Source organism: Phalangium opilio, unplaced genomic scaffold (genome assembly GCF_054372755.1).
Source record: "Phalangium opilio isolate 3A_F unplaced genomic scaffold, DU_Popi_V2 ptg000009l_1, whole genome shotgun sequence".
NCBI classification, from domain to species: Eukaryota; Metazoa; Arthropoda; class Arachnida; order Opiliones; family Phalangiidae; genus Phalangium; species Phalangium opilio.
In genome coordinates, this window is record NW_028324146.1 from 4285594 (window position 1) to 4313564 (window position 27971).

The following is a 27971-nucleotide window of genomic DNA, read 5'->3' on the forward strand; positions in this document are numbered from 1 at the left end:
TTAAGATTTACGCGGCGATCGGCTAGGGTTACGAGAAACGTTTAGCCTCCCAATGGCGTGGCTTCAACCAAAGGTTCACGCAATTGCGAGTTTTCTTATCATTTATAGTCAATCAATCGCCTTACATACCCTAAATTTCCAAAAATTGTTGAAAAGGCACACGCTTGAATTCAAACGTCAACAATAGTTATGTTTAAAATGATTTTAGGGATAAAGATTCTTAAAACGATTTAACTATATGTATGCTAAATTAATGACGATTAAAATAATTAATATCAATTATATTTATTTAATTATTTAAGAAAAGCCTCTTAATTGCATCTCGAGCTACTCGGAGAGGTTTATTTTGGTTTCCCAACTTGTTGTCTCTACCTCTCCTTCCAGAGTTGGTGAGAATCATGTTTAATTCATTAACGCCGTATTTCATCGCGTATCACACTTACTGACATTATGTGACTTATGATATAACACAATAAATTGACGCACTGGATGAATGGCTAAATTAAAGTTGACATATTAAGCGGAATACTTTACTGAAATAACATGTATTTGTACGTAATAGCAAATCGGGAATACAGCATAAACGCAGCATGTCCCACGCGTTATTAAACGCTCTGTACGTCTTGCGCCGGGTCTTAAAATTTGTTAGATATGACGTTTTCGTTCTGAATGAAACGAAATCGTCATGGTATTTAATATTTGGCAGGCATCTGTTATTTTTTCATCGTGGCTCTACACAATTTAGAAAAATTTGTGTTTACTATGAAACCGAAGGCGTTCATTTAAGAGCCAAACAGATTTCTCGAGAAGAATTTGTTAAGTAACAATTTCGACAATATTTTTAAGCAGCCGCAAATGTACGTATTTGTACGCAATATTAAAGGGGTAGAGACTTGTTTTCGAAAGTGGATGTATTTTGTACTTCTAAATAGAACATGCAGTTAAGTAGTAATTTTCTGCAACACGAGGAGCATATGCAGTGAGTTTAGGGAAATAAGTCTCATTTACCTGCCTACAAACTCCTACCTTTAAACAGGACTATAAAGATTGAAGTGATACAAGAAAAATACAGTTTGTATTAAGCATTCTGAAACACAGCGAATTTAATTTAAAAATATAAGGGTTTGCAGCCACTAACCCTTTAAAGCGATGGTGGAAAATCAGGAAATTTTTTATCGATTATTCTACTTATTATAAGAACAGTCTGCATAGTGAAACATCCACGAATGGAAATATCTCCGAATGATTTTAATATTCAAATTAGGTTAAAATTTTATGGATAATTTGAAATAAACACCTCCGACCAATCGCGTAACGCCCTGCCTTCTTGTTTACAAAATTCTCGGACAGGCTCCATGCCGAATGAAATTTAGTGCAAGATTTGATAAAAATTGGGCGCGATGTGAAAATCGTGCCGCGAGATATAGAGCGTGGCAGCGTGCATCGGAAATTTTGTTAAGAGGAAGGCGGGGCGTCATGCGATTGGTCGGAGGGGCTTATTTCAAATTATCCTTAAAATCTGAACGTAATTTGAATTTTAAAATCATTCGGAGACTGTATTTCCAGGTTGTTTCACTATGCAAACGGGTAGAAGAAGAATAAGTAGAATAATCGATTAAAAATTACTTGATTTTCCACTTCATCCTCCCTTTAACACTCAGTATCGTTTCCATATCAACTTTGCTTGGAATAATATTCTTCATTACGCGCGTGTTAAAGAGCTCGTAAGCGCGTATCTAATTATTTCTATGAAAACGTTTGACAGTTTAATTGAATTAAAAGTTGCACGCGGTTCTCGAAAAAAAACTCCCTGCAGTGTTCTACCATGAATCCCCATTTTTAATGACGGATTAAATAATTTAGCACCCTTCACAAAACAAGTCGGGATATAAGCTATGATTACATCTTTTACAAATAAAAGTGGAATAAGGTTCACGCGTGAATCGATAACTAACGAGTAACGAGACTTTAAGCTGATCCTGTGTTTAATTAATATAATGCGAAGCAATCTTAGAAATGATCGCTCTTTAAGTGAACGTAACTGGTTTAACAAGATGATTCTACACGATAATAACGATAAAATAAGCTCAAAAACAATAATTACACTCAAAATTGGGTTTATTAACCATTTAAGGACCCGAAATGAATTCGACCATTTTGACTTCAGTTGTATTTTATCATAAATTCAAACTAAGTTTCAGCCAATCATAGAAGGGAAATGCGCGATTTCGCATAGGCCTTGGTAAAACTGCAGGGCCGGAAATAAGAAAACTTTCTTATAGGACATCTGTCCAGTGATACCCCCTTTGACTGTAAAATTTGAATTTGAAGGACATTGTCCACTGGAGTGCGCAAAAATTGTGTCGCGTCTTAATAGTCAAGCTAACAAAACTCTGGAAAAAAAAAACAATTTACTGGTCAAAATCTCCAGTGACCCCCTTAGTTTTTAAAAACATTATAGGACATTTTAAAATTTTATTGGACAATGTCCAGTCTCCTGTGCTTTTTTCCGGCCCTGGGTGAAAGTAACAGGAAATTATTCTTCTAAATATCGTCGCATTCATTTCGGAAACGGGGATTTTCACAATTACGTGAAAACAAATCAGCGAAAATGTTTTGTAGAAACAGTTTTTGAGCCTATAACCAAATTGATATAAAATCACTTAAAAAAATTATAATTATCTACCAATTTCGCGCTCTCTTTAAAATAAATTCAATGGTGCAAATGCAATGACATATTAATTATGAATTTAATACATTTTAGGTAATGGAACACTTATTTAAAGATTTACGGTACCCACATGCTGGTAATTATCCTTGATACTATTACTCCTTGAAATAAGAAAAATATCGAATGTGGTTTCCTGTTTGTAGGTGACCGACTCTGTGTCACCTGTGACGCATTGGTGTCACGTGTTTAGCGTTAAAAAGCCTCTAGATTAAATAGCAAACGATAGAAACAAATTTTTCACCTCAAAAATTGGTCCGTATGACTTAAACTTTGTAAGGTCAATCGTGGGTCATAGATTGACCCTCGAATGAAGTCAGGTGTTTTGTAGATGACCCGAGGTTAAAAAAGAACAAGTTGTACCCTAGAGTTTGTATTTTAAGCGGAACGTTGCTAAACCGCCGCGGGTATATCAGGCTAACAAATTTCTTCAAAAATATCGTAACTTCGGTTTATACAAATTTTATGAAATTCCTTACTTTATAAAAGACTAATTTACAAACCATAGCAAAATCGTTTCTTAGGTCGAAGATTATTAAAACAAGTAAACTTAATTTGAATCATTAAACACTTTGAAAATAATTGACATTACAGCTATTAACAATCAATAAATTTATGCTAAATGTTCTATATGTTTACAAAACCGATCAACTGAACTGGTAAGTAAAATATTTGGAAATCGATCAGTTTGATTTAGATTGTATAAACACGAACCTATCAGATGGGTCAAGATGGTATCGATTCTATTTTGGTAACCAATCAGTTGGTTAAAATCGATCAACTGAGAGTCTATCAGCTTTCACAAAATTTTTTATTTAATTCGATAATTAGGATCTCAATTAATCATTTGAATTAAAATTGCATTAACTGGAAAAAAAAATTGATGAAGTTTATATCAGCTGGGAATCGATCAGTTCGATTAATATTGTATTAACTAAGAACCGATCCGATCGATTGAGATTGCATGAGTTAAGAAACGATCGATTGGGCCACGATTGGTAATTTACGGACAGTAAATTACCGGTAATTTACCAAATACCGCGTAAATTACCGATTTATATCCAACCGTAATTTTAAAATGGTAATTTAGCGGTAAATTACCGTAGTAATAAGCCTGTGAAAGTATAAAATACCATAAATTACAGTAATTTTTGTTATTCCAAAATTTTAATCTGTAATTTACCCGGTAAATTACCTTTTTTAAAAAGCACAGTAATTTCACATCTCTAGCCCCCGATACGAATAAACTTTCCAATAGACCTAGAGTCAAATGTGTATTGATCACCTATGCAAGGATAGGAGAAATTAGGAATCGACCAGTTTGACCACAACGATTATATTAGTTCAGAACCTATAACTAGGGATGCCTACCGATCAAGTTGTCAGAATCTCGATATTGGTACTTAGTTCCATTTGACACTATAGTAACTATCTACCTGGTTTGAAAATTGAAGCGGCGCGAGATGCCCACGCTCTTATCCGCTCCCCACCTTTCTTACAACCAAGAGAGTTGCGAAAAAAAGATAAGCCCAATGTTTTCAAAAATCTTTCTTTAAAAAAGGAAAAAAAAAAAAAATAAAAACTACGCGAGAGAGGAGGGGTGGGAGAGGGGGTTGGTCGTATAAATTTGTCCCCCCCCTCTCCATCCCCCTGGCCCGTTTCTCGGGAACTTTCCCATCTTACATCATTTCCTTTTTCTTAGGATTCGACGTTCATAATAACAACGAGCCAGAATCAACAACAAGATGGTGTATTACATATTAATTAAACAAACTCCGTACTGAATTCAGTCTATATTGATCGGTACGATACTTGATCACTAAATAGGCTCTGTTATTTCTTAAATACGCCGATATGTATGGAAATTTTGTTCGAAATTCCTATTGAAACAAGAATCAATCGCCGTTTGAATTTCGGCGCAAATCGATAGCTCATTTAATCATAGCACGAAACGATCGCTCTTTTAAAACTTTGCATGATTCGACGATCTCTCTTTTAAAACTTTGCATGATTCGACGATCTCTCTTTTAAAACTTTGCATGATTCGACGATCTCTCTTTTAAAACTTTGCATGATTCGACGATCTCTCTTTTAATTGTAACACGAAATCGACCGCTCTCAAATTGCAGTGTGAAACTATGAATCCATCGCTCTCAAATTGCAGTATGAAACTATGATTCGATCGCTCTCAAATTGCAGTATGAAACTATGATTCGATCGCTCTCAAATTGCAGTATGAAACTATGAATCGATCGCTCTCAAATTGCAGTATGAAACTATGAATCGATCGCTCTCAAATTGCAGTATGAAACTATGAATCGATCGCTCTCAAATTGCAGTATGAAACTATGAATCGATCGCTCTCAAATTGCAGTATGAAACTATGAATCGATCGCTCTCAAATTGCAGTATGAAACTATGAATCGATCGCTCTCAAATTGCAGTATGAAACTATGAATCGATCGCTCTCAAATTGCAGTATGAAACTATGAATCGATCGCTCTCAAATTGCAGTATGAAACTATGAATCGATCGCTCTCAAATTGCAGTATGAAACTATGAATCGATCGCTCTCAAATTGCAGTATGAAACTATGAATCGATCGCTCTCAAATTGCAGTATGAAACTATGAATCGATCGCTCTCAAATTGCAGTATGAAACTATGAATCGATCGCTCTCAAATTGCAGTATGAAACTATGAATCGATCGCTCTCAAATTGCAGTATGAAACTATGAATCGATCGCTCTCAAATTGCAGTATGAAACTATGAATCGATCGCTCTCAAATTGCAGTATGAAACTATGAATCGATCGCTCTCAAATTGCAGTATGAAACTATGAATCGATCGCTCTCAAATTGCAGTATGAAACTATGAATCGATCGCTCTCAAATTGCAGTATGAAACTATGAATCGATCGCTCTCAAATTGCAGTATGAAACTATGAATCGATCGCTCTCAAATTGCAGTATGAAACTATGAATCGATCGCTCTCAAATTGCAGTATGAAACTATGAATCGATCGCTCTCAAATTGCAGTATGAAACTATGAATCGATCGCTCTCAAATTGCAGTATGAAACTATGAATTGATCGCTCTCAAATTGCAGTATGAAACTATGAATCGATCGCTCTCAAATTGCAGTATGAAACTATGAATCGATCGCTCTCAAATTGCAGTATGAAACTATGAATCGATCGCTCTCAAATTGCAGTATGAAACTATGAATCGATCGCTCTCAAATTGCAGTATGAAACTATGAATCGATCGCTCTCAAATAGCAGTATGAATCTATGATTCGATCGCTCTCTAACCGCAACACGAATCGATCGCTCTCTAACCAAGACACGAATCGATCGCTCTTTAACCGCAGCACGAATCGATCGTTCTCTAACCGCAGCACGAATCGATCGTTCTCTAACCGCAGCACGAATCGATCGTTCTCTAACCGCAGCACGAATCGATCGCTCTCTAACCGCAGTGGAAAGAGAGAACAATTCTACCTTCCCCCTCCAAGCCTGTTGCTAGGACCACTACATAAAACTATATAACAATAATTTCTAATTTTTCTTATTAAGAGACGAAGCTAAAAATCGTAAGGGGCAATTTCAAAACTTGAATAGAAAAAAGAAAAAAAAGAAAATGGTTTTGAAAAAATTTCCTTCCACCCCTTTAGGTTGGCGCTAAAATCGGCTAGGCCCAATGTCATTCATAAGAGCTCCGTTCCTTTATAAACAATCCGGTTTTTACTACGAAGCTCGAAGCATCCACAATTCCAAAGTGGGGGAAAGCGAAAGAAAGCAAATCGTTTTCAATGAAAACCTCGTGATCTCCGCTAGTACTCTTTACAACTCGCCCGAAGTTTGCGCCGAGAACATCTCCAATCTCGACCTACGTCAACAACCAGCCTAGCATCCATCCCTACTACTACCACCACCACCACAGTTCTACAACATTCCTTCAATCCTCGTGCCTGCCGTGATTTTTTTCCCGCGTTTATCAAAAATTAAAACTCGATTTTATTCGTTATTAATTATGGACAGATTATTATCGGTTAATATGGACTTGTTAAACAAAAGGACACTATCTATCGCCACAACTGTCATCTTAATTGCCCGATTGGTTTTGGGCAACAGAGCGCCCTATACCGTGCAACTTGATGACAGAACAACTTACAGACACAGAATATTTTATCAAAGAGGGGTAAGTCCGTTTGCTGAATTTTAACAATTAAGTTTTTACCATAAATAGTTTTCACTCAAAAGAGTGTACTAGAACGTGTAACGTAAGAACTTCGGACACATTGAATTAAACTGATGGTCAAATCAAATCACAGCTGCTAGCTACTCAGTTTTAATTTTAAATTAAGCTTCACTCTTACAAGCTAGATGTTTCATAAAGTCTCTAGAATCAGTATCGAGGGGGGAACCACGCGTGTATAAACGGCTTCCAATTTTATACGATTCTAACATATAACACGCGGACTTCGGAGTTCCCGCTTTGGTAAGTTTTCGAGAGGTTCTAGACAAACTGAAGATAAACGAACTAGATTTGTTTATTATTTATTTATTTAACTGGACATAATAGATCATCAAGGTAAATAACCAAACAGACGATGAAATAGATATTGTCAACTTAAAAACTGTAGGAAACACTATATTTTAAGATGAAAATGAACCCTATAATGCTCTAGATGTAAACGCATTAAAACGATCCGCGTAATTTGATTCAGCACGTAGAGGGAAACGTTTCTCTTAATTGCTGTTTGTTTATTCAATAAATAGTGTTACGTCGCGACACTGCCAATTATAGTCGGCTCTAGTCAGTCAGTGTATTCCCTACTCCGCCAGCAACATCAATCGCGAGTTCGTTAATCCCACTTTATTCTAGAACAGGTGCCTTAGTTTGCCGGACAATAACCAACTAAGATTAGAATGCATTTTTATTCCGTTTTAATACTCTTCGAAAAATACAGTTGAATATTTCTGGAGGCTTAAAACTGATGCGAAGATCAGGGAATATCATTCTCAAATCAGCAACGTAACTAAAGATGAAATCAGCTTAAGAACAACCACATTTGTGCCCTCGGAAAACATTTTATTGAAGGCTTTATTCTACCTAAAGCTTAGATCAGCAATTTTCATAATGTTGAAATCAGCAATTTTCATAATGTTGAAATCAGCAATTTTCATAATGTTGAAATCAGCAATTTTCATAATGTTGAAATCAGCAATTTTCATAATGTTGAAATCAGCAATTTTCATAATGTTGAAATCAGCAATTTGTTTAAAGCTGAACTCGGCTAATAACAGATTTGTCCCTATCCAAAGGCTTTTAACCCTAAATAAATTTATCCATGTTTGGAGAATCCCGAGCGTTTATTTGCCGAACAGAACGTAATTGGAATCGGGAAATCGTCCGGAGGCGAGCACGCATCTTGGTAATATTCGTATCATTATTCTTGGTTAAGTAGGCCAAAATTCGTTATTCGCCAAATGCCGTTAGAAAATAGAAATTCAAACTGAAAAGTAATTTTTTGGTAGTTGGATAACCGCTGCATTATCCTATGAGACATAACGTCACGTATTCATACGCCATAGCATTTTCTAGTATGTCAACTGCCCTTGAACAAAACTACATGGCGCTTTCGTGGGTGGCTGTTGACAAGCAACACGCGTGTCCAAGAAAAGCAATTAAGAGTTATTACCCTTAATTCGCCTTAATCCTTAGATTCTTAATGAAGGCAACTCTTATCAAATTAAAACTCGTAAAAAAATTCCTGACATTTGACCGAAATATGTAAAATATTTAAAGACGTGTGGGATTTATACAAATTGATATAGTATCCTTGAAATGAAAGTATCCTAAAAACCAACAAGCTATTGATTTCTTGGAAATTTATACATGAAAATCTATCAATATACTATACTAAAGATATATACAGGGTGATACAAAATGGGTGGTAGGTCCGAAGAAATGCAATACAATGACCCCTTAAATTAAATAAGCCTTTTTTTCAGTTTATTACTTCAATTTAAGGGGTCATTATAATTAAAACTTGAAATGTGGTAGCATATTTCCTTCTCAAAATCACTCCCAGAACCTTCTTTATTACGGTTTTTAATTGTTAATGAGTTTAATGTTATTTTATCGATATTAAACAAAAAATGGTTGTCAGACTCCAGGGTTCGTACGAAATCTTTACATTGAAAATCCCTGACTTTTCCAGGTTATCCCTGACCAAATTTTAGCAATATCCCTGACCATTTTAAGTACTTGTTTACCAGAGCCCACTTCATCACACCTGGTTCAAAGCAATCATGGTTTGATATACCAAACGAAATCCCTAACTTATCCCTGACTTTTTAGGAAAAACTTTTAAATCCTTGACTTATCTCTGACTTTTTCCCCTATTTTCCATATCCCTGACTTATCCAGGTTTTCCAGGTTCCGTACGAACCCTGGCACTCTAATGGTCATTTAATGACATTAATAAAGGTCATTTAAGTGACCCTTTAATGTAGTAAGTTTCCCGTTATGGCCGTAATAAAGTAGGGCCCCCTTAATTTGGTCATTTCAACAAATTTCAAATCTCAATCCAATTTGAGCCCTTTATCGAACAATATCAATTCCTTCTATCTGATCTTCCTAACACTATACAGATTCAATTTAAAATAACCCTAGATGGGTTGTTGACATAGGAATAATTGAGCAATTTCAGCCAATAGGGCGCTTCCGCTACCTTGTATTCTATTTACGATTACATACCGAGAGAGGCGATATCAAAATATTCCTCCCTCTTTAAATCCGGATGGCGATAGGCGTTCGCTATTTGACGAATAGCGAATATCGGTATTTTGCTTACGCGGTTTTCGACGGGGTTCTCCGAGGGGCTATTCATTCCAAAAAAAAAAACCTTACAATTTCAGTCTAATTTTAATCTATGCCCAGTCAAAAGTTTAAATATGTTCTAGGAAAAATAAGATATTTCATACAGTTTTATAGGAATTTATAGGACAACTTAGGTTATGTTTTAAGGGACTGAAAAAGGAAAAGAGTTTACTGTCTATGTTGACACTGAACACTAAATAGTTTTTGGAACCACCCCTATCAAATATCCGCGCATTTTTTCTGTTGAAACAATTTTTTTTTTTAAATTTTCAAATTCAATAGAACGGTGTTTTATTAGGGTTTAATCATAAAGTTCAAAGGTTACGGGTCTAGGACGTTCTTAAGTGGCTTAGTGGCAATTAAGGGTTCCCCTATAGGTTTACTGATATCAATAATTTTATCGCTGTGCATAAAAACAAAGAAAGAAAGAATGAACTCTCGAATTAATATAGTATATTATAGGACTAATTTATCATTTTTCACATTATTATATTAAATTAAGCTATATAAAATCTATTTAGCTTTGGAAAGGAAATTAAGGAAACATATTTGATTTGTTAGTGGACATGTGGATGGTCAGTAGAGAGTAAGGATGCTATTAACCACGCATTTTCAAAGCTCTTGACTAGTGCAAAAAATGTAATATTATAATTATCAGTAATCTTGAGATAATTATATTAGATAACTAGAAGAGATAACGGATGACAAAACGAATTCGTTTAGGAGATATATTAAATGGACGTGCTGGACTGTTTATTATAATAGTCTATAATGTTGTTTTTGTTTAGGTATATCTATTTGCCTTTTGGCAATTTAAAGGAAACTCCCAATCTTAGCAAACCTCGAAAATACTCGTCTTTCCAAAAAAAGTTTTGTTTCTCCGTGCTCGAACTACGCGTAAAAATTTAAAGAAAATATTTTTTCTTTACAAGTTACAAACCGCCTTTCTCTTCTTTTTCAACCTCCATAATGAACAGTTAGCCTTTTAGAAGCGAACTGTAACTACAAGGGAGCTTCCCTATTGCGGAAGTTCAAAGCCATATCCACTAATAACCAAACCAGCAATAAATTCCTTAATTAATTCATGCGAGTTAAATTTAAATCCCTTAAAGAAGATCGAGGATATCTTTTTCGAATATTTAATCTTTCGACAGTGATTTAGGGTAATATAGGATCAAGAAGTGATATCTAGTTTACTAGGGAGAAGGTATAAATTCGCCACATTTCTAGCTTTATCTCCAGTCCAAACGTATAGTAGGTCCGGAGTTAATCTCCGCCTCTAAATTACAACCATGCAGCATCTCATTGGTTTTTGAATACTCACGTCAGTGCGACGCGAATGATGAAAATTAAGTATTTTCCGTCTGAGGATAGGCGAAATAGCCCGGCCTCCTTTTACCTCACCCCTTGTATTTTGAAAGGGGACTGGGACTATGGCGCGCGAATACTTCAGCATTTTATAACTTCTCCCTAGGAAACTAGATATCGCTTCTTGATAGGACTAAAATTTATTGGATTTTCTAGTAATATTGATCCTTCGAAATTAAGGAAAGACACTTGGAAAATGTAAATTGATAGTGGACATATGGGGGGGGGGGGTTATAGAGTGCAAGTGCTTGACCAGTAGTTCCATTTTATATTAATTAAAGGTACCGTGTTACAAGAGGGTACAGTGGGTGGTTCAGTTCTATGGTTGAAATTGATTCGAAAATGTTATGTGGAGGTTTTCCGTTCGGGCCACCAATTAGTTATCATAAGACAACTTTACGTAAAGCCCCATAATTAAATTGACATTGTCTTTAAGTTCCTTAATTGAATTTAAGGAGTCATCCCTAAAATAAAATCTCATAGAACATTTTTGACTCAAAATCGGCCCGAAAATTTTAAGTAATTATAGGTGAATGTTCCGTTGACCAAACCAATAAAAGAATATATGGCTATTTCGTCATCGGAATTCTCAGTGCCTATACAACGAAGATTAGGTGGGGGAAGAAATATACGCATTATACTTATTAGGAGTAAAAATATATTTTCCTCAAAATAAAATTATTTTAGGAGAATTAACCTTGAACAATAGTTTAAGCGCGAAGTCGAATTTTAAGGCGGAAACCGCATTGGGGGAAAATAATCGGAATTCGTCTTGAACTAAAAAGGAATTAACGTTATTAACGACAGATTGTGGCCGCGGGTCTTAACCACCACACGTCAATTAAATTCCAGAAAGAAAATACGATCGAATCCAATGATATAATTACGCCACCAATTTTTGAGATAACGCTTGTTTTACATTACAGAAACAAAAATGTCGCTCTAACGATAAGATACAAGAACTCAATGAAAACATATATCGTTACTATACTACCGAATTTAAAGCCTAGCTAGTCAGACCTTGAACACATGGTCTTAGGGGCGTGCGAAAAGTGAGTTTTAACTCCGTGGTTCGAGGCATAATAAGATTCGAATAGAAAATTTTTTCATCTTTGGGAACCATTTTATTTATTAGCTTATTCTATTTACAGATCCGGCGCGCTCTATATGATTTTGCATCTTCCATTTATAGATCTAGATCAGCTCGCCCTACTATCCCAATAAAAACTGACGCTATTCCTTCAGAAAGCCTTTTACATACCTGGTTGCCATTTTCAATTTGAGGTAGATTCAAAATAATCTATCTTCGTTAGTAGCTACTACCAAGAGAAAATAGACGAGAGTATAATACTTGCGCCTCTGCGTGCTTCGCCTTTTTGAGGGCTTGGATTTTTACCGCTCTAGCTTCGAGACCCCCCCCCCTTCTTCCCAGGATAGCCTCCTCACAGCTTTTAGAGAGAGATAAATAGTTCCCCCAAAAGCAGACCACGGGCTTAGAGGTGGCGGACTAGGAGCGGCTAACTCTTCCACAATTCCATAAGCAGCGCAGCGCTACTTTCCAAAAACACAATATCTTGCCTCTACCCTCCTGATTGGCTACTTGAAGTTTTAAGGGGGTAGAAAAAAGGACGACCCTCAATCGAGACAGAAAGCAGGGCTAAAGATAGATTTTGACTCAAGTTTTATACTCTCTTCTATTTTCTCTTGCTACTGCTTACGAGAAACGTCCCTGTATTATTAGTTTCAGTTTCCAAGTTAAAGCGTTTTGCGTTTTGCTTTGATTATCAGCCAGTTATTTGCTAAAACTATTTTTCATTAGTTTGATATGATTTAAATCGAAACATCGAAAGCCTTTCGTCGTGATGGCAAACTGTATGTCCAGGTATACCGGAAGATTCGAGCTAAAACACATTTTGCTACTTTTATAGTTGAAGGTTTTCGTGGGTTAGTTGTTTGATATTTGGATAATATTAGGTAGTTTGGTCTCCCTTTAAGACATTGTCCGACGAAAATAATAAATTTAAAACTTCACCTGACAACCTTAAATTATTTGCTATAAATAGGTTCAAAATTCGCATCAATTCCGCCTCTTCGATGAAAATGATTGGATGATGGGTTTGGCTGGTCTAAAAAAAATAACTTTCGATTACATATCTTGTTGTAGAGCAGGGGCCGATCATTAAAAAAATTGGAATGTTAAAAAGCTTAAAATTTCGGACGTCACGTTGACGTCATAACTAGAAAAAAAACTGTTTTATAGCCCTGATAATATTTTAAACACGATTTTAACATATTTCAGATATATTAATGTAGTCTTTGAATTTAAAGTCCCGTCAAAACTTATCTAAGAAATTGATATACAAAAGAGGTTATTCTTGGCCATTTAATATTCAAATTATCTCAAAGAAAAAGTTTATTTTTTCAACACTTCGTGACCCTAAAGGGACACATAAATAAATTGAGGTTTTTTTTCTTTAATCATTTTGAAACTAAAATTTTAACTACCATAAGATTTTTATTGTCTTGAAATACTTGGAAATGTAAAAACTAACATGTTAGTTGAATTGTTATAAAGTCCAAAGTTTGCGAGGTCCGAAGGCCCCAGCTTGAATCGAGACTAGAAAATAATTTACTATACATCCCTATAATGCATTTATATAATATCAACCACTTTTTAATAGCGTTGGTCTATAGCAAAGGCAAATGTAAATAACCGAAAGTATCTCTAAATAAGCTAAAAAAAATATTTGCTAAACCATATGGTAAAAATCACGTATGAATACTGATTCCAATAAGCGGGCAAACCAAATTCTATTTATCAATCATAATCTATAAGAGATATTCTAACGCCCTCAGATAAATAAACAAGTTGGGAAACCAAAATAAACCTCTCCGAGTCGAGACGCAATTAAGAGGTACTTCTTAAATAATTAGATAAATATAATTGATATTAATTATTTTAATCGTCATTAATTTAGCTTAATTATATTTAAATCGTTTTAAGAAACTTTATTCCTAAATTAATATTAAACATGGCTATTGTTGACGTTTGAATTCCAGCGTATGCCTCTTTAACAATTTTTGGAAATTTAGGGTATATAAGGCGATTGATTCACTATGAATGATAAGAAAACCAGCAATTGGATGAACCGTTGGTGGAAGCCCTGCCATTGGGAGGCTAGATGTTTCTCGTAACCTTAGCTGATCGCCGCGTAAATCTTAACCCTAACGATGATAATGGAGTAGAAGCTAATATTGCTTTCTGCGAACACGTTTCCTCCGATTTGCCAACTGCGAACGCGCGGTGACAGACAGATACACACACAGATATGTCCAGTGTTAATACCTCTCCGTGAAGTCATCGTTGTTCAGAGAGGTGAAAAGATAACACAATAAGAAAACACATGGTAGAGCAAAAAACTAAACCACCTCACATTCTGCCATTTCTATTAACCTTTCGGTAAGAAAGTGGATTTGAGTAATGTGTATAATGTATAATGTATAATGACGTCATTCTCCGTTAATTAATGAAGTAGTAGTGGATTGAGGGAATCACGCAGAACTCTAGGAAATCGTTGAAGTGTAGAGTAATGTGTATTGCGAGGGAGGGTGAGGTTGGCAGCTAGTTGCTTCCGACACAAAGGCATTTCACGCTTGGTTGAAAACGTTCACGCGCTATGAAAACAGCCATTAACCAAAACGTGTTTCACACGTAGCTTATACTGCCAATCTAAACAATTACAAGAAGCAAAACTAAGTGTAATTTATATTTCCTATTCGTTTCATATGAAAGAATTACACGGTTTACAAAGGTATTATGTGATGTAATAGAATTCAAATGAAGTTCAGTTCAGTTCCATTCGATGGAAGGACGTTGATTAACCAGTGGGCTACGTAAAATTATACTTGGAAAATATCGAGACGTATAGTTTAAATTTGGGATTGTATATGTATAGTGAATTTTGAGATAGTTAACCGTCGAGAGGGAACTTTGAGATAGTTAACCGTCGAGAGGGAACTTTGAGATTGTTAACCGTCGAGAGGAAACTTTGGGATAGTTAAGCGACGAGAGGAAACTTTGGGATAGTTAAGCGACGAGAGGAAACTTTGGGATAGTTAAGCGACGAGAGGAAACTTTGGGATAGTTAAGCGACGAGAGGAAACTTTGGGATAGTTAAGCGACGAGAGGGAACTTTGGGATAGTTAAGCGACGAGAGGGAACTTTGGGATAGTTAAGCGACGAGAGGGAACTTTGGGATAGTTAAGCGACGAGAGGAAACTTTGGGATAGTTAAGCGACGAGAGGGAACTTTGGGATAGTTAAGCGACGAGAGGAAACTTTGGGATAGTTAAGCGACGAGAGGGAACTTTGGTAAAGAATTTGGTAAAATTTGGGAAATAATGGCTCCTGAAATTCAAGAAAATAATGTATCTCGTGAAAGCTGGAAAATGTCTCGTGAAACTATATTTATATAAGTAAAACATTTTTTTCGAAATTTGAAAAAAAAAAGTTATTTTCTTTAATTTAAAAAAAAATTGCCTGTGAAATTTAGAAAACATTAATATATTCTTCCTAAAATTTAGAAAAACAATTCCTTCTAAAATTAAGAAATTCTGAAATTTAGAAAACAATATATTGTAGATAACTAATCAATCAACTATCCACACAAACACAATTTACCTTTCAGGAAATAACACGGATTTTTATATATGTATATATATACATTTTCGATTTAAATTTAAAAAATATTTAAGCGCGAGAGGCACATTCTTCGTAAAAATTCTTAATAACGTTCGGTAAACACGAAAATAAACATCATAAATAAACCTTCTGGCAAAAAGAAAGAAAAAATTAAAATTAAGAAAAATACAAGAAAAAAAACCTTGAAGTCGTAATTTCTTCCAAATATGTTTTTACGAGTTTAGGATGTCTTCCAATTTTGAATGCATCATTTAGAGCGATTAATTCTCATCATTGATATTAATTTAATTTCTTTAAATCGTGAAAGAGGGGGGGGGGTTCGAAGGGGGATTGAATTTGAACGGAAGGATGCTCGCTCCTGTGCGGTTTCCGGTGCCCTAAACCCTTTAAATACCAAACACTCGAAGCAAGCCGACAATTTCCATTAAGGATATATCAGTTTTCAAATTTTTTTTTTCTCATAGTAATTTGCACCCTAGATATTAAATAGTCATTTTCGCTTTCAAATTAAATGTAAGAGACTCAAAGGAAACTGATTCCCCGTTAAATTTTCAAGTACTTAAGTCAACGTCAATCCCAAAATTGGATGCGGATTTGCCCCGGGCCAAGGGATGTCCTCTCTACAGTCAGCTCCTCTTTTTTTTTAATTTAAAATCGACTTTTTTATGTTATGATATGGTCATCATTAAAAATGTTTCAATTTTATATCTAAAGGGTTAATGAAATTATTGCTCGTGACATTATGTCTCGGGACATTTGGGACAGAACATACCGAGTGACATTAGAGACAAAATATATCCTGTGACATTTGGGTCAGAACGTACCCAGTGAAATTTGGGACATAAATAATCTAATCTTGTCAAATACGGCTTATATAATTTAAGCTCGTGAATTTCGGCAAGTATAACATAACTCGAGAACTTCGGAAAGTATAATATACTTCGGAAATTCTGGAGTAGTACAATTTATCTCGTGAAATTTCGTCACATAATTTTATCTCGTGAAATTTCGTCACATAATTTATCTCGTGAAATTTCGTCACATAATTCATCTCGTGAAATTTCGTCACATAATTTATCTCGTGAAATTTCGTCACATAATTTATCTCGTGAAATTTCGTCACATAATTTATCTCGTGAAATTTCGTCACATAATTTATCTCGTGAAATTTCGTCACATAATTTATCTCGTGAAATTTCGACACATAATTTATCTCGTGAAATTTCGACACATAATTTATCTCGTGAAATTTCGACACATAATTTATCTCGTGAAATTTCGACACATAATTTATCTTGTGAAATTTCGCTATATAATTTATCTCGTGAAATTTTGTGGTCATAATTTATCTCGTGAAATTTTGTGGTCATAATTTATCTCGTGACATTTTGACATATAATCCATATTGTGAAACCCAAAAGAAGTTTGAGACAGTCTCATTTTCAAATGTATAAGGCGGCGGTGAATTATAGTTCACTTATTAGTCACTATATCCTTACTATACTTTACCTAATGGATTGTATCATTAAAATATAATATTTTAATTATTAGTGTAGCGCTAATTATCGTGACAGTATATCTTTAATTTATAATAAAAAATCCGTGTTTTAAAATCAAATAGAGTTACTCTAATTGCTTCTCCCTGTTGCCTCCCCCTTCCTCCTGTCGCGAATTAACAAAGATGCTCAGTGAAAATACACGATTCTCGTTTCTAATAAAACGGTAGTTGTCCAATTAGGCGTCAAAGAATGGAAGGAGGGAGCTGGTGAAATTCACGCTTAATTGGTTTTCCGTTACGAGTACTAATTAGGTGGAATTCTATATATATATATATATATACACCCCGACCAGTATAATAAAATAAATATCTTAGTTTTAATTGGATTAGTAAAACCAAGATAGACTCACATCCTTTTTTGGCCCGGTGGGATAATTAAGGGCTCTTTGAAAATAGGTTTCATTATAACAGATCGTCGGAAATTTGAGAATGTCGGATCTTTGTTTTTAAACATGTTCAATTTGCCAAAAAATCTTTAGATACAAATTCCCGTAATTTTCAAGGCTTTCTATTTCCTGACCTTTTAAGTTGAAACGTTGTCAGTGTTAAGAGTATACCAGAATAATTTTTTAATACAACAGGAAATTGTCAATTTTAAAACGTTTTGCCTTTTTTTGGTCCATTTTAAAAATTTCTCTGCCTTTTTCTTGGTCAATTTTAAAAATTTCTCTGCCTTTTTTTGGTCCATTTTAAAAAAATTTCTGACTTTTTTTGGTTCATTTTAAAAATTTCTCTGCCTTTTTTTGGTCCATTTGAAAAAATTAATGACTTTTTGGTCCATTTTAAATATTTCTCTGACTTTTTTTGGCCCATTTTAAAAATTACTCTGACTTTTTTGGTCTATTTTAAAAATTTCTCTGACTTTTTTGATCTATTTTAAAAATTTCTCTGACTTTTTTTGATCTATTTTAAAAATTTCTCTGCCTTTTTTGGTCCATTGTAAAAATTTCTCTGCCTTTTTTGGTCCATTGTAAAAATTTCTCTGCCTTTTTTGGTCCATTTTAAATATTTCTCTGACTTTTTTTGATCTATTTTAAAAATTTCTCTGACTTTTTTTGATCTATTTTAAAAATTTCTCTGCCTTTTTTGGTCCATTGTAAAAATTTCTCTGCCTTTTATGGTCCATTTTAAATATTTCTCTGACTTTTTTTGGCCCATTTTAAAAATTACTCTGACTTTTTTTGGTCTATTTTAAAAATTACTCTGACTTTTTTTGGTCTATTTTAAAAATTTCTCTGACTGTTTTTGATCTATTTTAAAAATTTCTCTGCCTTTTTTGGTCCATTTTAAAAATTTCTCTGACTTTTTTGGTCCATTTTAAATATTTCTCTGATTTTTTTTGGTCCATTTTAAAAATTCCCTAATATTTCCCTAACCTTTCTGGCAATTTTTTTAATTCTATCGCATTAATTCTCCAGTATTTTACGTACTAACAAGCCGTTTCAATGCCATTACATTCGCGTGTATTTTTTAATTAAAATTTGAATTGCTAGCTATCCCCTTCAGTTACATCTAACAATCTAAGCACTAATTTTCAATTTCGTTCTTGCTGGTGAAGCTAAAACGCATCGTCAAAATTATTGATATGCAAAAGAGTTGAATATCAGTGTCACAATTATATAAATGAAAAAATTAAAAAAAAAATACTTTATAAATATTTAATCTCCATAATAGAATTATTTCCGTTTCATAAATTAAACATTTGGTTCTAATGAGCTTTAGGGCTCTTAATAGAAAAATCTCATTAACTCGAGAAGAAAAGTCCCTGTAATTAGCGTTGGCAAGAATAAAAAAAGACCAATTTCGAAGTACAAAAAACTGTCATTTCTTAACAAGGTCGGCAATAGAATTTGCTTAGCCTAGAGATTATAATAAAGATGAAAAGAAATAACATAATGTGACAAACTGGGTAGCTTAATAAAATAGTCGTGTATTATCAGTAAAATTATGTTTATAACGTACTCTAACCAAATCTATCTTTGTTATTTTAAATAAGAAACTGCTACTAAATGGAATTCGTCAAAATTATATGTTTATTTACAAACTAAAAATTTTTTGGGAGCTTTCGGACCGTGGTCCTTCTTCAGCCAAGTTTTAAATCTATACTTATTAAAAAACACCAGGGATCCCACATTTAATATCTACGGTACTCTAACCAAGCCTTCATCTTTTTCTAACTTATCTTATTTGCAAAACAAACCAATCAGAGCTCTACATTAATATTACCTTATCTTTTTAAATTTATTTTTCCAAAAATAGCCATTTGACTTTTGAGGCATTCGGGGAAAACCTTAGAATATTTTTACATCTTAGAAATTATCATAAATTTCGTATAGAGCAAACCCGGGTAAGGTAGCAAATTTAATTCGGTTTGTCCGTTTTTACTTGGGATGGTATTCCCGCGCCAGTTGACTCCTAGCATATACAACATTGAATTGATTATAGATTTCTTAAGGAGGGGTTGTTCCTGTAATAGATAGGAGGGGTTGTGGCTTGAAAATAGGAACATTTGCTAGGCCTAGTTCAGGGCAAATTCTAAATCCATATCGCGCCTCGTGTTTACTGTCTCAACATAGCCCGAGGTCGCCTCTAGCAAAGCTAGTTTCGATTTGCAAAATAAATAAAATAATATAAAATGAAAAAAGTTCTATTTCACCGAGTTCATTTCATACTTATTGATGTAAACCATATTTTAGAGGCACAATACGTGAAATCTTCTGAACTCTTATTGGATGATCTTGAAAACAAAAATCACTCTTAAATCGAGTTTTTAACATGCACCGGAAAAGCATACCTGATGTTAATCGGGCACGATGGGTTCGTATAGGCGAGGGGCAGATTTAGAAGGCGTAGTATTCCCCTTTGATAAACCCGTTTGTAAAAGGGCACGACGGACCTTTTTAAGATTGATTCCCGAGATTAGGTGGCCATTAAGGCGGGAAGCTAAGCTATAGCGAATGCGTTGAAATGGTTGGGTATCTTTAGAAGCGAAGAAGCAATTACCCGTAGGCCGTTTATCGCGGAAGTCGGAGTGTCGGCCTAAACCCAGATCAGGTTTCTTAATTCTTTTCCACTTAATTCTCCCAAAACAATTTAGAGCCCATATTTCCTGTCGACGGATAAATCTTCCATCATTTTGACCACCAATATTTTAAACCCTCAAAATTCTCCAGGATTTTAATCATTTTTAATAAGAAATACACAATGTCTGTCTCTTAGTAACGCTTGATGTGTTATAGTAGATGGCGCTTACATAAAGGCAGGGAACGTCCATGTTTCCTATCGTCAGTTAAACCTTCCATCATTTTGACCACCAATATTTTAAACCCTCAAAATTCTCGTGGATTTTTATCATTGTTAATAAGAAATACGACAATGTCTGTCTCTTAGTAACGCTTGATTTGTTAGTGTAGAACTTTAGATGGCGCTTACATAATGACAGTGAGGGTCCATGTTTCCTGTCGCCAGCTAAATCTTAAATAATTTTGACCACCAGTTTCTCAAAGCCCTCAAAATACTTGTGGCCGGTTTTAAACATTTGTAATATAAAATCCGTCGGTTTGTAACGCTTCATACGTAAGTGTAGACGGCGCAAGGATAGTCCATATTTACTGGATAGCCAGCTAAATATTAAATCATTCTGACCACCATCATTTATAAATCATAAAAATATTTTAATAAGACATACACAATTCCTGTCTGTTTGTAACGCTTCGTAGACTGCTTTACAGTTCTTTTAAATTTGGTATACTGGATGATCCTAATCTCCCTTGCTAGTGCATAACCTGGTTTTTGTACCGACAAAAGATGCGGATGCTAGTCATCGAAACAGTATACTTCGAAGGTAGGCGTGATTAGCTTCAAAATTTAAAAGCAAAAATCTTGGGGGTTTTTGTAAGAGTGTATCTTGTCGATCTTGTTTTGAATGGTATCTTTTTTGGTTAAATGGCGCTCTACCGCCCACTTCCGGCGCCATAATAAAGATAGAACTAGATTCGGGTAATAACGCTTATTATACGTATTGGCGAGCTTAGTCCGTGCTTAGGGGCTACGACAAAATACATCCAAATTGGAGGAAAGAGGCGTTCTCCGCATTGATGGACCTTGGGCGCGAAATACTTACGCTTAGAGAAAAAGAATAAAACTACAAAACTTATGATTATTCTCACGCCCCAAGGAAGAATCATACGGTGGCTTTAAGCTACACTATGAATCAATGGGGACTACTTTACCATGACTGCACTTGACGCCAAAATGTTACGGAAACAACCTTGTTACCAGCATTCGGGAAGACAAGTCAAAAAAAAAAAAAAAATTCAATTCTTTATACGAAAATGTTTATGGGATTAAAATATTAATTTTTGGGACTATTTTTCATCTAGTAGTATTCTCAGGATCTTTAAGAAAAGAAAAAAAAGCTTATGATTTTTAACTTTTAAATCCGTTGTGTTTAAATCATAGCATTTTCTCCTCTGAATTTAAAATTTTCGTTCAAATTCTTAATTTTTCGGGGTTTTTTTTTGCCATTTTGCTCGTACAGGATCTTTAAGAAAAGAAAGCGTATGATTTTTAACTTTAAAATCAGTTTTATTTAAATCATTGCATTTTTTCCTGAATATCCGTTCAAATTCTTAACTTTTGGGGTTTTCTTTTTTATCATTTTGCTTGTACTAATTCCTTAAGGGAAAACAGGATATATTTTTCGGGATTTACAGGATTTTATAGTAAAAAATCCTATACAATATAGGATTCTCATACTATAGGACTGCTTAAGCGTTAAACTAGCTAAAATGTATTAATCTTTAGATAGGATATTAAGGAACAAATTGAATTTCGAAATGATTTTTTTAAATCGAAGTCGACATTTGAGGTGACGTATTGAACAGTTTCCGTTTTACAGAGAAAGATCACGGTCATATAGGCTGAAGGTTCCGCAGACTATTTTCCCTCTAAACAACAATTATATTGGCAAAAAGATAAGACTTTAAGAGAAAGGGGTTAAAAATTCTAACCGTAATATAACCATTGAATAATCCAATGTACATTGCGAGACAAAAGACTGAGGTTTGAAATCAAAGCAACCATGCACACATCGATAAGTAGCAATGTATAATCAAGGATAAATTTTATTTTAGAAGTAGGAATGGAGAACGGTCAGTCCGACTCATAGCCCAGTATAGAGCCCCTCCCTCCAACACGTAACGAAGAGTTTAAATTATCTTATTCGCTCACTTAAACTACGTTTTGATGACTTTGCTGACGGGGACGGCGAAAAAATACGTAATTCCTTTTTACCTCTGTCGCTATGACCCGCCTCTTCTTTCATACCCCCCCCCCGTCCCAGGGAAGGGGGTCCGAGTTTTTGACGCGCGCCCAGATTGATCTGTTCTCCATTCCTGCTTCTAAAATTAAATCTATTCCTGGTATAATAAAAGCTGAATCATTAGAGTTTCGAACAAGCGATTCATTTTAGTAAAATTGAATCCTTCTCTAAATGCGTGTATCGTCAAAATGCTTAATGGAAGGATTTCCCCAAAAAACTGAGCTTACATCATTTTCTATCCGTAACTTAAACCTTGATAATTTCGTAGAATTACGGTAATTGCCACTGGCCTGCATGCTAGGTACTAAGTCATGCTAAGTCATTCTCGAGATATCGGTGCGGGAGTGACCTTTAGCGGTTGAGGGCGTGTAAATCTTTTTTTCTCAACGGTAGACAAATTATAGTGTCTTGTATCGTCGAATGAGGAGGTTTTCTGCCTCGTTTGCATTCATTTAGAACTTAGAAAAGACGACGTCGCGCCCTCGGGCTTTATCTTAATTCCTAGCAGGAAGGAATTGCTCGGAAATTTTTCATTTTTTTTTCTTCCTTTCTCTCTCTCGGCTCCCGTGAGATTTGAATTCTGTTCTTGACCCCGCGGTCACCCAGAAATACTTTTTCAGTTCGTCACAGGTAAAGGTTACAAGTTGATATTAAGACGCTAAAAACCCTAGGGTCTATCTACAACGGTTTTCTAACCGTAACGAAAATTTCAAATTTGTCAAGGAAGACGATAATTGGGCTTGGTGCATGCTGGTCTAAGGTTGGTTGGGTTCCCACTAATTAAGTCAGGACTATTCGAGGCGTGGGAAAGACGACTCTGTTAATCTGACTTCGTTAGAGGGTTTTTGGGTGCTCATTAACAGATACTGTTTAACTATATAAATAACTACTAGTAAGTTAATCCTTGGTCATGTGAGAGATATGTTTTGCCACAATTTGAATTTTCAGATAATCAAATTCCTAGCTGATATTTCAAGGTTTTGCGGAACTTTTTAGGAGGCCAAAAAAGTTTACAATTGTTACAGCATATTTTTAAAGGGAGGGTGAAGTAGAAAATCAAGTGATTTTTTATCGATTCTTATTCTAAGACCAGTCTGCATAGTGAAATATTCAGGAAATACCAACGAATGATTTTAAAATTCAAATTAGGTTCAGATTTTAAGAATAGTTTAAATAAGCCCCTCCGACCAATCGCGTAACGCCCTGCCTTTTTGTTAACAAAATTATCGTGGCACGCTCTATGTCTCGCGCCACGATTGTCACATCGCGCGCAATTTTTATCAAATCTGGCGATAAATTTCATTTGAAACGGAGCGTGCCACGAGAATTTTGCTAAGAAAGTTGTATTTGAACTTTTTTAATACCTTTTTTACTGTGATTCAAAACGGTGTAACTTTGAAGGTTGCAATTTTCGTTAAGCTAAGAATATTTTAAACTAAAATAAAATTCTCAAAATTCCTAATTCGATGGCAGCTGTGTAGTTGATTTTGACATATTCGGTGTGTTGGTCCGTCCAGGAGGGTCCAAGTGTTTCGACCAACGACGTTAAAAACTACCGAATTTTCATTTTTCAACCAGAAACGTTTAGAGCTGGGTTCAAGTTGGGGTCCGCGGGTCGTTAAAAAATTACAACTCTATAAATGTTTTCTTAAACTGTATATTTTCAGCATTCAGAAGCCGATTTACCAGAATGCTCCGAATACAACGTATGCAACCGCGTAGACGCGTACGCAACACCATGGATAGAACGCCAATGCAGGTGTCCCAACAAAGCCCAATGCCCAACAACACTCAACAGCGACGATGGACACACCATCGTTGACAAATCAAGACAATTCAAGGTAATCAATTAAAATTAAAGTGAATTTATAGCGTGGTATCTAACGATTTTCGAAATTAACAGCTTTGTCAACCAGTCAGCGCTCTGCCCACGTGCAGGTATTTCAAAGACATCACGTGGACTTTGACGATACAACCTGGTAACACGACGGTGCAAAAGGTTAACTGTCTATGTCCAAAACATAGCGTCGCCTACATGTTTAAGCATCAAGAAGAGGAGTCTGATGATGGTACTATCAACAGCTATCATTTTGCCTGCGATCCACAATTCGTAAGTATTACTCCTTACATACACACTTTTATACTACCTTGAGGATGCACATTTTACTGTATACACTATTGTGTAACTTCCCATGAGGTTCACATGATAATAACCAGTGGTATATACAAAGTAGACATTTTTATGAAAAATTCTAGTTTAATACACTCCTAGACTTAACCAAAGTCGTTCTACTTTCTTATTAGATTAAAAATACGAATAAGAAAATTCATAAACCCTTCATCCAGGGGACTATAGAAACTGTTCGCGCTCCACAAAACCATGGCATGCACGGGCAAGGAGCTTTTAGGATTTAGCGAATGTACTGTACACACCTTGGGATTTACTATAGGCCTATCGGGTGCTCAAAAAGTATGGTAGGAACCGGGTTTTTGATTTTTTCAAAAAAATCAATAAAATCGATTTTTTTATTTAAATAGGATGTTTTTGATTCTTATTGATTTATTTGATTTTTATTGAACTACTAGTTAGTAAATTACCAAACTCAAATAATCATGACATTTAAGTTATTCATATTGTTACTATTCAAATGCTTGTACAAAAAGATTAGCTTGATTGCTAATTCATTTTCCTAGCCTATATCAAATCTTACTCCAGTTAAAATTGACCACATAAGTGACAAGACAAACTGGAGTTCTGGGAAAAACTTAAACTGAAATATGCCAAAATCATGATTGTTTTTAATTAGAGGCTTTTTCTAGTTAAGTTTTTTAAACTAATTCTTGGAATCTTAGAAAACGTTTTTTTACAAAATAAATGGCTTGATTTAAATCAAACAACTTTGGGCAGGACCGAATTATAAAGGGTTCTATGATATTTAGCCGCGTTCAGGTCAGGGTTTTCAAGTTGATTGGAATGTTTTACGGATGATCCCATAAAACGAAGTAAAAAAATTGAAATACAATGCTATTTTAACTAAGGGCCCAAGGGGTTATCCATAAAACTCTAATCATAGTTTGTAAACGGTAGATTGGACGGCAAAACTTCAGAGGATATTTCCTTACGCATAAATACCCCACTACCGATACCCAGACACTATTTAAGTTTGTTATAAGATAACACCGTTAAATCGTTTGCTATTCTTTTCTATTTCAGAGGTTAATGTGTCAGCGTAAGGAACCATGCCGATTATTTTCGGTTAAAAAACGAATGGACGTGGAAGAAGTGAATACAAACACTCTGTGCCAATGTCCGCACAGTTTTCATTGCCCGGAACATCATACTGACAATCACGTGATTTTCGGAACGGCTTTTAGGCAAGAACATATTAAAACGTACAGTGGCTATTGCGCCACGCAATCAAAGTGAAAGAAAAATATATAGTCACAATCAACGCTTATACGTGTTGAAGAGCTTGAACTTTGAACTCTATTACGTGAAAAGTTGAAGTTTACTGTTGTAAGTTATTTTATATTGTGCAATATTGAAGTGAAGCTTTTGACTTTAACCATGAGATCATGGCACTACGAGTGCGCGAACCCCGAAACATATGTACAGACCTGAGCAGTGAACACTAACAAAGGAACACTTGGAACTACGTTACCTAATTGAACATCGAAAACATATTTAAATACGAATCGAAAAATATCTAAAGAATTTTTAAAATACACCAAAAAATTCAGGATTAATCGAATAAAATCAAAATATTCCTTCTATTAGTCAACTAAAATCAAAACTCACATGAAAACGAAGTTGTAAATAAAATTTGTTCAAATCAAACAAAACCTAAAACAAATTTATATTATTAGAAATGACCGTAGATCAAAAGCCTCCCCGATATTGATGTTTTAGATCAAACATTTTGCCTTATTCCATAGTATTAAAGTTCCAAAATTTCAAATTAAATGTTATTTCAGATCAAAATTCCCCCATTAAATGATATTTCATTAAAAAAATTACTGCAGATTAAAATTCTACCGTTAAATGTTATGTTAGATCGAGGATGAATAATTTTAATGAAGAATACAACGAATTTTAAAAGTTCAACTTGAAATCGGTATTAAAAGTATTTATGTGTATAGTGTGCCATTAAAACTTAGAAACTATCTTTATGTAAATATCCTAGTGTTTAAATATGCCAGCCTAAAATCAAAAAGGTCTTAACTTGGCTTGATACCGCGTATTTGCTTTCGAAAAACGACTAACTTAAAATTAAAATAACGTTGCCAATTATGGTTTAGTTTTTCCTTGTTATTATATTTGAGAATTTTATAATTATTTCCCTTAAATTGCGAATTAAACATTAAAGTTTCTTGCCTTTTATAGTATCGTCTCAAATTAATTTTGTACAAAATTGTTTTATATGTATATTTTGTAAATAAAAGGTAATCAAATATTGAAAAAATAGTACCGAAATTGATTCCTAGCTTTAAGCTAACTATGAAAAAATATAATAATGCTGCTAGCACCGAAGTTGTGTTGGCAAAGAAAAACTTCGTACAGTGATAGCGTTCACTTTGGTTTTGTGGCCACGCTCAATTTTAGGCTAATCCCGAACAAATTGGCAGCTCGAGTAGATAAATAGGGTCACAATACACTGTTCCATCCATAGCCCCAGACAACCTTTCGTAACTGCAACTGAAGGCTTTCAAGCTTAGGCTTTGATTTGAAGAACAGGATTATGAGCTGAATTGGAGCATATTCCGCAGTAATAGCGTTCTTATAGATAACTAGTTGCAAAGACACCCTACGTTGCCCGTCAGGACATTTTTAATTTTACACGGAATTTCAATCCCGGTACAATTTACGAAAGGGCCCAAGCGTCTGTCCCTGTGCCGGACACGTACACGATTTGTAGAGAGAAGCTCGTTGTTAGTTTTCGGGCCACCACATTCATAAATGGCGGAAAATCGAAGCTCAAAACGTCCCTGGAAAATTTCAGCCTTCCAAGTAAAGCCGTTTGAACTAGTTGTTGCTTATCAGTCAGTCAGTCGGGAATTTAACTTATATCAACATATAGTTAATACACGCGCCTTATCTCCCTAACTAAAGGGTTTTGGTGAAAGTTATAATGACCTTTTTTGGTATAACCATTTCAAGTTGCTATGGCTATTTCATGAGCTCGAGTTAGATTATAGATGAACCCCGGATTTGACCAATTAACCACTTATTACGTCAGTGGACAATTTTTGTCCTCGATTCGCGGAAGGAAATTAACTTTAACACGCTAATCAGAAATAAATTCGCAGAGTTATCAATCGAAAATAATATTGCTATACTGGAGATATAAAAACAGAGCATACTAAAGTGCAGATTTTTGAAACAAGTTGCAAAATTACAAATT

At 34.8% G+C, this 27971-nt stretch overlaps 2 protein-coding genes across 4 annotated transcripts in view; one reads left to right on the forward strand and one right to left on the reverse strand.

Moving 5' to 3' along the window:
* LOC149713439 (elongation factor-like GTPase 1) overlaps window positions 1–27971 on the reverse strand; it is a 90485-nt gene that overhangs the window by 15725 nt on the left and 46789 nt on the right. The gene's annotated exons all lie outside the window — the stretch shown is intronic.
* Window positions 6483–27032, forward strand: LOC149713440 (protein giant-lens-like). Its single transcript, XM_089848026.1, has 4 exons — window positions 6483–6931; window positions 24237–24410; window positions 24473–24679; window positions 25784–27032. Exons 1-4 carry the CDS (start codon window positions 6764–6766, stop codon window positions 25994–25996), a joined length of 762 nt encoding a protein of 253 aa, XP_089704152.1. The 5' UTR covers window positions 6483–6763; the 3' UTR covers window positions 25997–27032.

Excerpts from the sequence above, each read along its gene's own strand:
- LOC149713440 (XM_089848026.1), top strand. The coding sequence starts at position 6,764 with ATGGACAGATTATTATCGGTTAATATGGACTTGTTAAACAAAAGGACA. Across the intron at positions 6,932-24,236 it reads GAATATTTTATCAAAGAGGG|CATTCAGAAGCCGATTTACC; the intron begins GTAAGTCCGTTT and ends GTATATTTTCAG. Across the intron at positions 24,411-24,472 it reads ACAAATCAAGACAATTCAAG|CTTTGTCAACCAGTCAGCGC; the intron begins GTAATCAATTAA and ends CGAAATTAACAG.